This window comes from Corythoichthys intestinalis, chromosome 22 (assembly GCF_030265065.1).
Source record: "Corythoichthys intestinalis isolate RoL2023-P3 chromosome 22, ASM3026506v1, whole genome shotgun sequence".
NCBI lineage: Eukaryota > Metazoa > Chordata > Actinopteri > Syngnathiformes > Syngnathidae > Corythoichthys > Corythoichthys intestinalis.
Window position 1 is genome coordinate 19727133 of NC_080416.1, and position 14356 is coordinate 19741488.

The 14356-nt window shown below is 44.0% G+C and overlaps 1 protein-coding gene across 1 annotated transcript; it reads right to left on the bottom strand.

Moving 5' to 3' along the window:
* Positions 1-980: 980 nt before the first annotated feature.
* sox4a (SRY-box transcription factor 4a) lies at positions 981-13950 on the bottom strand. Its single transcript, XM_057827997.1, has 2 exons — positions 7159-13950; positions 981-4356 (listed from the first exon to the last, which is right to left on the bottom strand). The coding sequence occupies exon 2, from the start codon at positions 3969-3971 to the stop codon at positions 2874-2876; it is 1098 nt and encodes a 365-aa protein (XP_057683980.1). The 5' UTR covers positions 3972-4356; positions 7159-13950; the 3' UTR covers positions 981-2873.
* Positions 13951-14356: the final 406 nt, after the last annotated feature.

The following is a 14356-nucleotide window of genomic DNA, read 5'->3' on the forward strand; positions in this document are numbered from 1 at the left end:
CCAGGCATTCCTCCAAAATCAGGTTGAATGAACTCCAGCACACCCCGTGACCTTAGGCCGGAACGCTGTCATACAGCAGCGGTTCATTTATTTACTGCAAAAAAACATGTTTGTATCATTCAGCCTGTTGCCTTACAAATGATATAAATAAATAAACAAATGCAAGCCACTGAAGGTCAAGCACAGCCACTCATGCATGTGGATGAAGAGGGCACTTGACATAGCTTCCATCAGATCAGGGTACACGTCAAACACACTTCACCCGCGACGTCCAGCCTGATGTCAAGTTTACTGAAGACATCTGTGGGACGATGTCTTTGCTATGTTGACCGTGCCTTATCTTTCTCATTAGCGGACCCCGAGATGTCTTGGCACTCATGACACACAGACACAGAGAGAGATATGGAAATAATTACCATTGTCTCTTGTGGAACAGGGCGTAAATTGATACACACTAAATACTGCACCTCAGGGGTCTCTTTCTCTCATTCTCGTATTGCGTACCAGACAAATGAATGCATCCAGAAGGAATTAATTGGATTTGGGAGCACACTCCGGCACGAGCACTAGGACAGACAAACACCCTCTGCCTTTCCCCCCTCCCTTAGCACACACTCACCTCATTCTCCTCCTTTATTCCAGTCATGTCTTGTAGAAATGTCTGCCCCCACCCCCACCAATGGATTTGTCTGCATCCCTTATTACACACGCACACACACACTCACAGTGGCACGCTGGTCCCAAGAGGATTGCAGCCTCGGTGTTACCATGGCAGCCACGTTTTCTGCACGTGTAGTACGAGACGGGAGAGGGTGAATGAGACCACTCCTATCGATTCACCGGCCGCCTATTGATTCACAGTCTGATACGGCAGAGCACAGCAAACAGGCATGTGCAGTCACACAAGCTTTTAAATAATCTGCAGTCATGAAATGTGATTTAGCTTAAAAGAAGACAAGAAAAGACGTGTCATACTTTTCAGTTCCAGCTGATTTTATTTCCTTCGCGGAGGCAAAGAAATACAAATAAAAACCACAATCTGTACAGAGGTCTGAGAGGCAGTGATTGACCCCAAACATTGGCTGTTTTTTTGTAATAAACGACAAAACAATATTGGCATGATTAGACAAAACATGGTCATACACAGCATATTGCACAAATGAAAAAAAAAAAATAGCTAAACAAACCAACAAAAAAAATATTTAAAAAAAAAATGTCTTGGAAAAAGAGAAACTCCTGGACCACAATCATCTTCAACTTGTTCCAAGATGGCTGTCTTAGTGCCTGTCGTTGATCATCATACATAAAACACACAATCTTTGTTTATAGTACAGTCAGTTTACATAAATATCTTCATGTTATTATTCTTTTAAAAATCTTAAACACAACAGCTATAGCTACATATACCTGAATCTGAAATACAAATGCTATTTGCCATGCCATAATATAGGAAAAACAATTAGCCTTTTGCTATACTTAGCCAACAGGTACAGAAAGGTTAAATACTATTTTGGATGCGGTTTGCGCGAGAAAAGATGAAGCACTTCATACACCTTCTCCTCCTCCAAAGTCTAGGCAAAGTGGAATGAGAGTGAAATTCCATCCAGTGGTTCAAATAAAACTTATCTTGGAAAGTAAGAGCAGAAGAACAAGAAGAACGAGAAGAAAAGCACACAGAGGTATTAGCTCTATCTAAACAGTGACACTCTGGGATCTTTCAGTCTTAGAAGTCTATGATGTGTACTGGAGTAAGACAGTCACCACTCAGACTGGGAGCCTCAGTGGTGCTTTGTTTACTTGGCTGGTGAAACTGGAGTCACTGTGCCATTAAGAAGCATGTGGGTAAATACTGTAAACACGGTGTGAGGTCAGATTGTGCCAACTGAGTCCGCCCACCCCCCTTCTATGCACATCTAAACACCAAATGTAGATCCAAACAACAATGTTGCAGGCTACCCACTCCGGCCCCCCTCCCTTCAATCACCCCCCCTTGACTTTCTATAGATTTTGTACAAAAATACAAGTAAAAAAATCATGACGCACTCAAAAAGTGAGAGAGTTCAGACACTTTAAATAAGAGACACTTCTAGCCCTTCCGCGCTGGATACAGACATGTGTATGTGCACATACACGCACACACACGCACACACAAACGAGACCTGTACGAGAACAATACTTCTATGTATAAAAAAATTTTGGCCGGTATAAATACATCAATATAAAAAGTCATCTTGACACAGAGGAACTAGAAAGTTGGATCACTAGGCAAGGATGCAGACTAGGATGGGGAGGGCTAGGGGGGCGTTGGTCCTGAATTGTGCACTGAGTGTTTCAAGAAAGCTGGAAAAAAGGTTTTCTGAAGTCTGGAGTCCTGCCGTTGAAAGAGAAGCTGGTGATCGTGAATTGTGTCCAACTGAAGGGCTCACACGTTGCGTCATTACGCAGCAATGAACATTTGACAACAGCTAAATCCTCCTCATTTAGGAGAGCATGCGTGTTGAGACTGAAACTACTTTTTGGAGTGGATGGGGGGACACGCCTCAAGTCATTTCCCCCCTTCCTAAATAACACCAATGTTCAGTTTATTGTCAGTTGTCATCCTTTCGGGGATTAGTTTAGAAGTCACTTTCACTTCTTTCTGCTTACATTCAATCCTCCTCTGTGTCCAAATGCAAACGATGCATTTTTTCCCCCCCGCCTGCGCGCTCCCGTCAGACGAAGCAAGTCTGCGAGTAGCGCGCACACGCACCGTCTCCTCTTCCCACTCTGTTCCGTGAAAATGGCTCCGGGAGGGAGGATTGGAGGGGTCGAAGAGTTCAAAACTCGGGAGGGTTCGTCGCGGTTCTTCTACCACTGTGCCTCGGCTGTAAGTTTCAGTAGGTGAACACCAGGTTGGAGATGGTGGACTCCAGCCAGTCTCCTGAGATCATCTCGCTCACCTCTCGCGTGCAGTAGTCAGGGAAGTCAAAGTGGGAGCCGGCGCCGCACTCCCCGAAGCTCCAGTCCAAATCCCGGTCCAGCTCCGCGTCAGAGAAGCCCATGCCGCCCAGAGACATGCTCTCATAGCCGGGGCTGGGGTTCAAGTCGAGCCGCTCGTCTTCGAACTCCTCATCCGACGATGAGGAGGAGACTGATGAAGACTGGGAGGCTGACGGCGTTGGGGAGGACGCGCGGGAGTACCTGAGGCGCGCGGTGGGGGATGACTCGCTGCCCCCGGGGCTCTGCTCCTCGTACAGGCTCAGCGGGTCGCTGGATTCGGCCGAGCTGCTCAGAGTAGGACTGGCCGGGACTCCCACGGAGGGAGGTCCGCTCTCTAAGCTCCCTGCCCCGGCGAAGGGGAAGCTGCGTCTGGCCTCCCCGGTGCGCTTCTCGGGGATCTGTCTGGCACCAGACACTGACCTGGATTTGAAGAGGGTCTGGTGGTCGCCACTGGGCGACGCGCCGTCCAGACCCGGGAGGCTGGTGGATTTGCCGGCCTGCTTGTGCGTCCGGCTCGCCGCTTTGGCCGCGGGGCTTCTTTTGGCTTTGTTGCTGCGCTCCGAGCTCTTCTCCCCGCGATCCGCCTGCTGCTTACTTGCCCCGCTGCCGGACTTGACCTTCTTCCTGGGCCGGTACTTGTAGTCTGGGTAGTCGGCCATGTGTTTGAGTCGGAGCCGCTCCGCCTCCCGGATGAAGGGGATCTTGTCAGCGTCTTTGAGCAGCTTCCATCGCTTGCCCAGCCGCTTGGAGATCTCCGCGTTGTGCATGTCCGGAGACTGCTCCATGATCTTTCTTCTTTCGATCTGCGACCACACCATGAAGGCGTTCATGGGTCTCTTGATATGACCCGTCGGGGTTTTGCACCAGGCTAGGTCGCTACGCCCCGCCGGGGTGGGAGACGCATCCATCTCCAAGTCCATCTCTCCGGAGTCAGTCGAGTCTCCGGCTGGGGAGAGAGCGTGAGCGCTCATGTGCTGTTGCTGCTGCACCATCCTTCCACCCAACTGTGCGTAAAAAGTCAAATAGTCCTCACTTGTTCTTATCAGGCACACTGATAAACTTGAGTGTCAAAACAACAAAAAAAGTTCCCAAGTGTCTCTCTTCTTTCGGCTCGGAACCTTTTAGGCTCAATTAACTAAAAAAACAAGAAACGAAACAAGAAAAAACGATCCAACAGTCAACTTTTCAACTGCCCGTGCGGCTGAAAACTCTGCCCACTGGACTCAGAACACGTCGCTGTGGACGGCACCAGTGCAAGTCCCTCAAGTGGACGTCAGCAGCGCGGCTCGTGTGTGCGGTTGAGGAACCATGTGGTTGAATGGAGCAGCTGCGCTTTCTCATAGTCTCCCCGTTTGCCTGCGCGTTCTGTCAATGTTACTGTAAACACAACAACGAGATCCGCCCGGTTTTATAGTTTCTCGGCGAAGCACGCCAGCCAATAGGCATCTGTATCCATCCCCAGTTATTCACTCGGGCCACGCCTCTTGCCTTCTGATTGGCCACGGAGAAAAAAAGACACGGGCAATAATAATAATAATGTGCTATGAGGATCAGTGTGTCTGACCTCATTCCTGTCAGACTCTAGAAGGGAGACAAACTTAGTGTATTTATTGGAGCTCAGTGGACATTTTCCCCCTTCATTGCTGATGCTCAAATAAAACTACTGGGAATAGCGTGGCAATGAAAGGTTAAAATTCACCCTGTCTGTTACAAAGCATAACTGCCCCTCACATTGCATTACGTCACTGTAAACAAGTAAGCTTTTACACTTTGCATCACTTTACTCTGCAATTTAAAAAAAAAATCTATACACATTAAAAACGTGTTTGAGTAAATGTAAAGGAACCTGAATCAAATAAAAGCACAAAGCAAGAAAATGATTGGTCACTTATTACAGCTCTCCGGTTCTATTATGTTCATCTGTTCATGTCACGTTACAGACGGTGTCGCTAGATGTCAGGCTAGAGCCAAAAGGAGCTGATTGAGTGTGTGTACCGTGCACGTCGGTGTGTGCGTGTACAGTAGTTCTATATATACACAAAACTGCCTGTCATTAAACAGAGATGATGTCATGATGGTTGACTGACACATGGGATGTGCAGGCTTTCTTGACATTGCATGGGATATAAATGCATTTCCGAACACATCTACTTGTTCAGAAGACATCAATGATTATTTTTGGTGGGTGGGGTTTAAGTTGGTTGACTAAAGAATATGTTACAAGATGTGGTTGTATAATGACAATGATGAACCATCACAGGAGAGTCATGCACATAAATGATAGGATGGAATTTCTCAAGAAGCTATTTTCATTCACATTATTTTCTCAAATTATACTCATTCTTTCTCAATTTTTTATTTTACCAATACATTTTCTATCGCGATTATCCTCAGTAAGGCTAGAAGTGAGCCGGACATTTGGAGACAGGTGAGGTACACACTGCAATGGTCAAGGTTTAGTCACAGGGCACACAAACATTCGCAAATACAATGACACTTGTACACATGCAAATTTTGGGGATGTTGGACGAAGCTAAAATATGAAAAACCTGAGCAAGGAATCAAATCTGAGAATACTCAACATCAAGCTCAACAGCTCCTAATGAAAAACTAATCATCCCCCCCAAAAAACCTCACCTATTCTGTGATTTGGGGTTTAGGCCATTTAATGGCATCTTGACTTGAATAATTCTTTATTAAACTGAGTTGAGGAGGTTAATTTAGACAAAAGTAATGACTTGATATGACCTTGTGTGAATGGTGGGGCGTAGACTCCACCATCAGTTGACAGAATAGCTCCCACAGACATTGCGCCACGCCTTCCCGTTGGGGGCCAACTCAGGCAGAACGTTGATTTGGCTTTCACTGTGATAAACTCAAACACGCTGCGTTCTAACACCGGATTTAGGTGGAAATAGGACAAAGGTTTTACTGCAGGCAGGAGTGTCTCAAGAGTGATTTGGTTGAGGATTCAAGGTAGTTATTATATTAAAGAGCACCATGCATGCACTTGGAAACATGAAAAAAAAAAAAAAGGATAAAATTAGTATAACTTTGGCTTGAAATATTTACGTAAAATGAATGATAACTGCCTTTTTTTGCTTTCAACCCAGAATCTAGACTGTTTTACATTCATATCCATAGAAATTACTCAACTTAAGCATTGACTCACAAGAATTTTCAACTTAAAAAGCTCTTTGTTTTGTGATGGCCGCCATGTTGGATTTTGCATCTCGACACAGTAGCGGAATTCAACCTAAATTAGGTGTGATTGCATACAGTAAATGCAAATTTTGCTTTTGTTGAGTAAAATTAGGATGACTGCATGCTTTCTTCAAGTATTAAGTTTCTGATGTGAAAACTGAGTTATTAGCTGTTGAAAACACTAAATTAAAAAAGCTGTTGAAACTCACACTAAATTTAAAAAAAAAAAAAAAAGTTGCTATTTTGGGCAAAAACTTATATGTTAAATATTGCTATTGATCCTGAAAATATAGGTGATCACGTCTGCATTTGGTGATTTTTGTGCATATAGCGTAAAATTTGAGACTTTTACAGCCATTTTAAGTTTTGATAAAATTGTATAAAAAAATAATCAGTATTTTATAAGGGAATGACTTTGAAATTTTTTATGTCCCTGCTTATGGAAACCCTTATATGCCTAAAGGAGGTGCCTGTTTTGGTTTTAGGTCGCTAGCGGCTTTGGTTTGACGAGCCCCGTGTCCCGTCAACTGATAGTGAAGTCTATGGGTGGGAGACGTTAATATCAAGTTACTTAAACACAGTGAAATAAGAAACGTGTCAAAATGCATAATCGAGTTGATCTTAGTCAAATGAAGCCATGAATTGACTTACATGGATTTTATCGACTTTTGACAGGGTTTGTTCCTTATCCCTCAAGAATACTGTAGCTGCAATTATTTTATTGCAAAATTGTTTCGTAACTCTCCCAGCATTAGTTCTCTTTTCAGTGTGGCCTTGATACTCCTTTCCAACCGTTGATGCTTGCATTGCAAATTTGAATGATAATAAGGTCATTTTTTACCGTTTATCTTTACCTAGCCAAACACAACACGCACGCACCTGCTACAATATTTGTCATCGCAGTGTGTACAGTACTCTTTGAACACCCACTTATAATAGGCCACATGTGTTGTTCAACAGGTATAGCAGGTTTACCTGTAAGCTTATCTCACTGTGTGAGCTGCAGCTGTCAGGTAGTTTCTACTCCGTCACTGGCAGGCGTCCTGATCGGGCGGCACGATGCGGAGCGCCATCACACCGGCCTATCACCGCGCCATCTTTAGAGCTGCAGGATCCGTGTGTTTACCCCAAATACACCAACACTTTGTCTCGGCTCTGTTGACGCCTGCAGGGATGGTGTCATGATGAGAGAGTGCAGCGGGAGAAGGAGACTTCAACAATGACTTCATAATAAGCGTGCAGTGCCGTTTGTGGTGCATGCTGATATAAAAGCTGTTGTGAATGTTTTTCCAAGACCGATATGTTATACCTTATCAGTATTAAAGATGACATTTAGGTATAAGAAAGTTGAATGAATTCTTTATTCCTTTCTGGGCACTAGTGATGTTAGACTCAACAGAATGCATCAATTTATCAGCAGCAAACCATTTTGCATGCCTCTATCAAAACACTACTCACTAAAGGTTAGGGATATTGGGATGATAAGTGAAAATATAGGACAAACATAAAGAATTGTACCAGCTCAAAAAATGATTGTCTTACTACCATAACAACCAACTTTAAAACAGTAATGTAGAAGGCCCAATTTTTTTAAGAATCAACAACACCACTGTAACACTGCCAATAAACAATTTTTAATATAATGCTCAACCTTTTTTGCACACTATTAGAAAAATATATGTTCTTGCAAAAGTTTAAAAGATAAAACTTATATTTTGAATTGTGAAATTAGTGTATGTAAAATGTCAATGTGTTTAAATATGTATGTTAGTGGAGAACAGATTCATATAGAGTTGTTTGTTCTGTATAATATGGTTATCTGGAGTTACATGCGGAGAAAACAGAATGATATAGTGCACTTTCATATCACTCCTAAGTATAGCCACAATAGCAGAAACATATAATAATAAAATCAACTCTTTCCTTATAATGTCACCCAAACCTAATACTGTGGATTGAGGGTGTTTAGGAAAACTGGTGTATTATATAACTACATGACTAGGTCTGGTGATCATGTTATATATTCTTGGGAGCTTTATTTGATTTGTTCATTAGAACTACAGAAGTCCATGTACTGTAGTTGAACATAATTGTGCTTAATGATGTTGCCTCTGCATGGGTGTTTATTCTATCTGAATGTCTTCAAAAGCGTAGAGCCGCTTTGCTTCTTCTTACAGGGTGATATAGCTGTACTTTATGTTGGATTTTATGGCTAGAAAAGCTGGTGAGTTTAATATTATATGTAATACTCTTGATTAAGTTGAACCAAGTTTAATTTTTTTTACAGACACACATATAAGATACCCGTAGTAGAAACATCAATGCTTTAGAACTTGACTAATAAAATCTCAGTAGAACCCATACATGTTAGCATATAGCCCTAGAGCCATGTAGGCATGTGACAGTGTGTTTGTGTGTAGCCCTGTTTCTGCACAGATTTACGATCCCAAAGCCTGTCGCAGATTGGCCCTAAAAGACAACGCGAGCGAGGCTAAAGTGCGCCTTTCTCCTGGTGCAGTCAAACGAAGGTATTCATTACGCCGGTCTCGCCGCCCTTTTCAGCGGCCTTGAAATGACGCGCCAGTTTGACCTGCCCGCTCGTCATCTGGGGGTCAAACACAATGGGGCTTTTGTGTGCACGCCTCCAAGTGTAAATGTGCGCTCGCGTGTGTGTGTACGAGTCCAGCCCTAACTGAATTGGAGCTTTTCCAAGGATTGGAAGTTTTAGAAACCAGTGGGAAGTCCCCGGCACCCTGCAGTCAAATAGAGAAAGTGAGGACTAAGCAGTCATTTGCATGTGCGCACGTTTTCTCTCTTTGTGACTCATCTTTGGGTCACTTTGTCCCTGGAGTGTTTTGTGTGGATGTGTCAGACAGTGCAGGTGGTCATCGCTCCCACCTAATGCTGTCAGCCGTTACATAATGCTAACATTTTATTTTATTCTTTAGTTTACATTAGCCCACCCTGTACCGAAACCTTTTTCGGATTACTCAGTTTTTCTGGCACTATCTTAGTTTTTGTTGTTGTTGTTGTTGTTATCATTCCAGTGTGGTGGTGTTTTTTTTTTTTTTTTTTTGGCCTAAGAGTGGAATGTAAGCTTGACAAACTGATGCAGTTAAACCTGGAAGGCATTAAGAAATGTCCGATTTGTTAATGCAGGTAAGAAAAAAAGAGGAAGCATCCCACTCAATATGTTCAAAAATTGTTTAGTAGCATATGTTACTTCAGAACCCTTCAGTATTAATAGCAGCATCATGAATGACATGGGAACTAACACACCTCATATGATGACAGATAATGGCTTTTGAACCTCATAATAATCTGGGGAGTCCTTTTCCTCTCTGGCACGGAGGACACAATGCCAATGATTTCCCAAAACAATTTGTAATGTGGACTCGTCTGCACACTTTCCCACTTTGCATCAGTTCATCTCAGATGAGCTGGGGCTAGGTATTTTTATTGATTAATTCTTTAAATATATACTGTATATACACCGTTGTAATTTAATACAGGTTTCGCTGGTTAAGCTGTATCCTACTTCAGTTGACTTTGGATTGCTTCAAATGATCTCGATGGAACCCTCTACCCCAGTGGTCCCCAACCACCGGGCCTTGGACCGGTACCGGTCCGTGGCGCATTTGCTACCGGACCGCAGATAAATAATTTATTAACAACTGGAATCTGGTCTGTGGCTCTTGACACATCAATATCCATGTCTACTCTATTGACTAATACGAGTAGAGATTTGTGTACATCGCCATCTTGTGGTTGCCTGTCATTACTGGGGTGTTTCAACACCTTCAGTCGGGCAAATAAGTATTTAGTCAACCACCAATTGTGCAAGTTCTCCTACTTGAAAAAATTAGCGAGGCCTGTAATTGTCAACATGGGTAAACCTCAAACATGAAAGACAGAATGAGGAAAAAAAAACAAAATATCACATTGTTTGATTTTTAAAGAATTTATTTCCAAATTGGAGTGGAAAATAAGTATTTGGTCACCTACAAACAGGCAAGATTTCTGGCTGCCAAAGAGGTCTAACTTCTTCTAACAAGGTCTAACGAGGCTCCACTCGTTACCTGTATTAATGGCACCTGTTTTAACTCATTATCGGTATAAAAGACACCTGTCCACAACCTCAGGCAGTCATACTTCAAACTCCATTATGGCCAAGACCAAAAAGCTGTCGAAGGACACCAGAGACAAAATTGTAGACCTGCACCAGGCTGGGAAGACTGAATCTGCAATAGGTAAAACACTTGGTGTACAGAAATCAACTGCGGGAGCAATTATTAGAAAATGGAAGACATACAAGACCACTGATAATCTCCCTCGATCTGGGGCTCCATGCAAGATCTCACCCCGTGGCGTCAAAATGATAACAAGAACGGTGAGCAAAAATCCCAGAACCACACGGGGGGACCTAGTGAATGACCTACAGAGATCTGGGACCACAGTAACATAGGGTACTAGCAGTAATACAATGCGTCGCCTGGGACTCAAATCCTGCACTGCCAGACTTGTCCCCCTGCTGAGGAAAGTACACATCCAGGCCCTTCTGTGGTTCGCTAGAGAGCATTTGGATGATCCAGAAGAGGACTGGGAGAATGTGTTATGGTAAGATGAAACCAAAATAGAACTTTTTGGTAGGAACACAGGTTCTCGTGTTTGGAGGAGAAAGAATAACGAATTGGATCGGAAGAACACCATACCCACTTTGAAGCATGGGGGTGAAAACATCATGCTTTGGGGCTGTTTTTCTGCAAAGGGACCAGGACGACTGATCTGTGTACAGGAAAGATTGAATGGGGGAGTTGAAAGTCCATGTTGCCCAATGACAGCCCCAAAACATCACTGCTCTAGAGGAGATCTGCATGGAGGAATGGGCCAAAATACCAGCAACAGTATGTAAAAAGCTTGTCAAGAGTTACAGAAAATGTTTGGGCTCCGTTATTGCCAACAAAAGGTACATAACAAAGTATTGAGATTAACTTTTGGTATTGACCAAATACTTATTTTCCACCATGATTTGCAAATAAATTCTTTAAAAATCAAACAATGTGATTTTCAGTTTTTTTTCCCCCCACATTCTGTCTCTCATGGTTGAGGTTTACCCATGTTGACAATTACAGGCCTCTCTAATATTTTCAAGTGGAAGAACTTGCACAATTAGTGGCTGACTAAATACTTATTTGCCCCGCTGTATGCAGCCCAGCAGCAGTCAATGTTAACAGTAACTTTAGCTTCTCATAGCTGTGTGCTGCGGGCGGTGACGTCTTTGGACAGCTTTTTTACTAGAAAAAGGCCACCTTCTGAGCCAGAAGAGGAGCCTACAACCAAGTACATTCTGCATAATATGTGGCTAAAAGCTAGCAAACGAGGCAACAAAAGTGAACGCACTGAGAGCATCATACCTCATGGAGAACCGTATTGCTAAAGCTAAGAAACCTTTCACGATTGGAAAAATAACTCATGATGCTTGCGACCACGCATTTTTGCCGACAGGTTTTAGGAGAGGCTGCTGTTTAAAAAAGGTTGATTCAGTGTATAGTGATTGACAATTTGCCTGTATTTAATATTTGTTTTTAGCTTCGACGTTTTATGTTTACTATCATTTTCTGCTACACATTGACGGTCCATGGAAAAAAAAGGCCCATATTACACCGGTCCGTGGTGCAAAAAAGGTTGGGGACCACTGCTCTACACCACATCCTGGCAGTACACCCTTGACTCATGATGGAAACTACACAAACACGGGGAAAACATACAAACTCCACACAGGATGACTTCTAGACTTTTATTAATTTGTCATGGTTATTCTATGGACACATTCATTTTCCATAGTATCCAACTCAGGGTTGGGGCTAATTAAGGCAATGGGCAGACTACAATACAGACTGGTCGCCAGTCAGTCATAAGGCGCATAGGGACAGAACCATTCACGTTCATATCCGCACTATCGTAGTAACTGAACACAGTCATGTCTAATAGAACTTAAATAAATCACCACAGTCTTCAGCAAAACCAAGAACTGTAGTGTGTACCTGTTTGGTATCCAGTGTGAATTCAAAGTCTCAATAAAAGTAGTTTTACTGGATAATGGCCAAAGGCAAAGTAGGAGGTGAGATTGGTTCCTCTTTTAAATGTCACTTATGCCTCAAAAAATTGAAAGTAGCCCGCAAAAGTCCAGTAAGTCATGTCAGTTAAATACCGTCGTCACACTCCGAAACTTGCCCAAACAGCGCTTACGTAGAAAAGACGAACAACCTCAACGCAAGACAGAGCCAGTGAAGTACCAGTCTATCGCTGCACAACTCAGACATGCAGCACAGTCAAATGAGGAGGGCAGACACACGCACACTCAAACTGACACTCAACCATCTACTCCAGCAGTCTCACATCACTTTTGAGATACTCTGAAACAACAATCTTTTTTGCATTGTGTAAAAAGCCAGAGGACTGGGATGGAGCACGGAGTGGGAGCACAGACGAAGGAGGGGGAAAGGAAAGAGAGCAATTTCGGTGGATGCAGAAGTCGTCAACAGCACATTTTGTTCTTTTCAAATTTCGACAGCGCTGTGCTCATTTCAATCAAAGGGACAATCACCACAACAGACGGATACAGGACGGATACTTCAAACCGCTACGGGACAAGGCACTGCGTGGAGTTGGATCCGTATTGGAAAAGATACATGGCATGGCATATGAATGGATATACCGCAAAACAACAGTGTTATTTTGTTTTTCCTGGTTTGGGATGGAACGGAATGCGGGATTTGCTGGGTCGCTTTGGTTTCGGAAGAAGAATCGGAGTCTGGGAAAGAGATAGAATCAGGAAGAAGTTAGGCACTGAGAAGGGAAGGATGCTGACAGAACAGAAGGAGGGGGAACAACTGCATGACATCCCCCAAAAAACATCCTGTTGTTGCTGCATATAAGCAAGGACTGCATCGTTTAACACTCCTCAATTTCCCTCTTTGCGTTTTTTTACCTTTTGTCTATCCTCTCCTCAGTTTAAATTATAGAGACATTCGTAAACGGCATAAACTTTGGAATGTACAGACAACCCCAATATAACCTTGCACCCCCACTTCCCCTTCCTCCTCCCCTTTTCCAAGTGTAGCATCCTCCAGGCAAGTCAGGTCAGTGGGATGGCGCTTCTGTCCTCATGTAGCCCAGGGAGCGCGCGGTGTCCTCAGCTCGCCTAGCCGCTAGCGGGGGTCGATGAGGCTCAGCCGTGGAGCTCGGAGACCCCTCTGCAGCTCCAGACAGGCTCCAGACGCAATGACCTACATCAGCCTCCGCCAGACGAGCAGAGAGTGGAAGAGGGTGAGGGACGATGGCGAGAGAGAGGGAGAGAGAGAGGATGCGCAGATTTGCAAGAGTGATCAAATTAACTGCAAGACAAGAGCTAGCATTCTAAACATTGTACCCTTAAAATCCCCCATTTTCCTTATGAGTTAATTCATCTCAATCCTCACCTTACTTGCCTTCCTTTCCCCCTCCCCCTTTCCTGTCGCTCTCCCTCATCCTCCTTCTCGCCAGTTTCCTATGATCGGCATCGCCCGAATCGTCTCTCACAGTAGGAGGATTAGTCGTCTGTGGTATGCCAACTTATCTGTCTGCATTAGAAAAATGTAGGAGGAAGCGGAGGGGAGGTTAGCCGAGGGCTTCAGCGCCGTCGTCCTTCCGCCGCCCTCGCTCAACGGCGTGCAGCATATCGGCTTGGTGCTTGAATGTTGCAGAGTGAGAGATTCTGCAGTGCGGCAGAAAGGGAACAGTTTGTACTTGCACCCATCACGAGGACATAGGTGTGTGTTTAGAATAACCGTGTTCATTCCTGCAGTGTGTCTACCCGCTACGTGTGATCATTACTCCCCAATGACACTAAACGAGGATCAATTCCAATAGCGTGGCAGATAGATCAGACTAACGGGAGCGTGGCTCTCCTGGGATTCTGTGTGGCTGTGGAAGTTAGTCTCTAATGCAACATAGCTCAGTCGCACTAACAATGTCTCCTTTATCTCCAGGTGAACATTAGTAAGCCCCGAGGAGTGAGAAAAAGAGGTAAAGCGTATTAGAAGGTTTGGTCAAATGTACCGGTCAGTGTATCCTGGTGGGGTTAGCGACTCAAACAGAAATTGGAAAAAAACGGACCATGGCCAAGGCCTTA